At 52.4% G+C, this 1,797-nt stretch overlaps 1 protein-coding gene across 1 annotated transcript in view; it reads left to right on the top strand.

Moving 5' to 3' along the window:
- Nucleotides 1-1,797, top strand: part of ARHGAP36 (Rho GTPase activating protein 36) — a 31,258-nt gene that overhangs the window by 23,948 nt on the left and 5,513 nt on the right. Inside the window, exons 3-5 of the mRNA XM_008071468.2 lie at nucleotides 403-468; nucleotides 984-1,219; nucleotides 1,452-1,644. Of these exons, the coding sequence (XP_008069659.1) occupies nucleotides 403-468; nucleotides 984-1,219; nucleotides 1,452-1,644 (495 nt within the window). The remainder of the gene's footprint in view (nucleotides 1-402; nucleotides 469-983; nucleotides 1,220-1,451; nucleotides 1,645-1,797) is intronic.

The raw sequence follows: 1,797 nt of genomic DNA, 5'->3' as shown, positions 1-1,797 counted from the left end.
TGCGAGCACGCCCGCAGTAACTTGGCGACCCCTGCCCGCGGTGGCGCTGCAGGCAGAGCCCCTCCCTCTCCTGTTGCATGACTCGGGCGCCTCTGAGCCCTGGAATTTGTTTTAAGTGTTGTGGTGAGCAATAACTGGTGCGTAGTAAGATGCGCGGCGCGCGCAGCGCCTTAGATTGCCTAGTTTGGTTAAATTCATGAAGTCTCATATGTGTCAGATAGGGTTGTTCCTGTTGTCAGGCGGGGAAACTGAGGCTGAGAGAAAGCAAAACACTTTGCGCGGGACTGGATAGAGCTCTCCCACTTCTGCTACCCCTTCCCCCTGCTGCAGATCAATGCGTTGGAATGTTTCAGTCACTTATCAAGTCCTATTTGTTGTGCTTTTTCTTTTTCTCTTTCCTAGCTCTACCCAATGACCGTCCAAACACCCTGGAGAAGTGGTTTCTAAATCTGAGAGGACAACCGAGGGGTGAGGGGCTCTTGCATTTTCTTTAGAAAAGAAATAGAATGTTGCACCCCTCTGTAGTGTGAATCTGACTACTGGAGACTGGGAGGTGCCTACTGCCCCTCGCCATACACCCCCCTTTCATCCCCAGAAACTCCATGGGGGTGTTATCAGGAAATGGTGCAATAGCTGTAAGGCATGGGGCAGTCCTCTCAGACCTGCTTATGCCTTCTTGGTGGACCTACCCCAGACAGGTCTGCCTGAAGAAATCGCCCTCATTGCCTCAAGATGGTCACCCCTGGCAGGACTTAGGACAGGGAGGGGACTTGAGCTCTGTCAGGGTAGTTACACCTAGTCCTTTTGACAAAGCACTGTAGGGTCTTTATGGCTTCCTCCCCAGGGAGGGGCGCTATGGGTCTGGAGGGGTGGGGTTGACTGCAGGTGGTTGCTCGGAGAAGTGCTACAGCTTCTGCAGTTCCTCCTGGTTTAAGCGTTGCAGGCCTTGATGGTTCTCATTCTTTCTCTCTCTGGCTCCCCAGCCGAATCATTCAAGACATTTGGCATCCGCCTGGAAGAGGTGGTGGTGAATGAGCTTACCCACCGCAAGCAGCTTGAACTGACAGCCAGGATGCAGGCTGAAGGAGCCACGGGTGCAGGCCATCGTAGTCGTCGGGGAAACGTGGTGCAAAGGATGTTTGGCCGCACCGGGCGCTCTTTCAGTCGCAGTAGGAATGAGCCCACCTTGCCCAGGGAGTTCACTCGCCGTGGCCGTCGAGTGAGTTAAACACTCCAGGTTTCTGACGGGGGCCCTTCCTGAGATGTGCAGTCATGTGAAGCAGGAAGGTCAAGACCTGTGTCTTTACATGAAGGGGGAGCTTAACACAACATGTTGAGGTGGTGTGCTTGACTTTCCACTGCCTCTTGTTCTGAATGTCACATAGTGCTCAGGAAGGTGCCAGTGGATCCCTTTTCTCCCTCATTCTGAGGTAGTCTGTATCTCTCCACAGGGTGCAGTGTCTGTGGATAACCTGTCTGAGCTGGAGAATGGGATTCTGCTGCTGCAGACCCTGCAACTTTCAAAACTTTCCTTTCCAATTGGCCAGCGACTTCTGGGGTCCAAAAGGAAGATGGGCCTCAATCTGATTGCTAACCAAGTCCCCCAGGTTGTTGAGACTTGCTGCAAATTCATTGAGAAATATGGTAAGGGAACTGCAAATGGTTAAATCAAAGAAAGAGATAATTAAAGGGAAGGAAGTGTTTTAGGGATGGGAAGAGAAAAAAATTTGGAGGATGAAGAGCTTAGATGGCATTCCCCTGGCACCAGTGGAGGTCAGGATGGAGTGGGGCGGGGGG

This window comes from Carlito syrichta, unplaced genomic scaffold (assembly GCF_000164805.1).
Source record: "Carlito syrichta isolate Samal-C Ts95f unplaced genomic scaffold, Tarsius_syrichta-2.0.1 Scaffold314335, whole genome shotgun sequence".
Classification (NCBI taxonomy): domain Eukaryota; kingdom Metazoa; phylum Chordata; class Mammalia; order Primates; family Tarsiidae; genus Carlito; species Carlito syrichta.
This window is presented reverse-complemented; position numbering and strand designations above follow the sequence as displayed.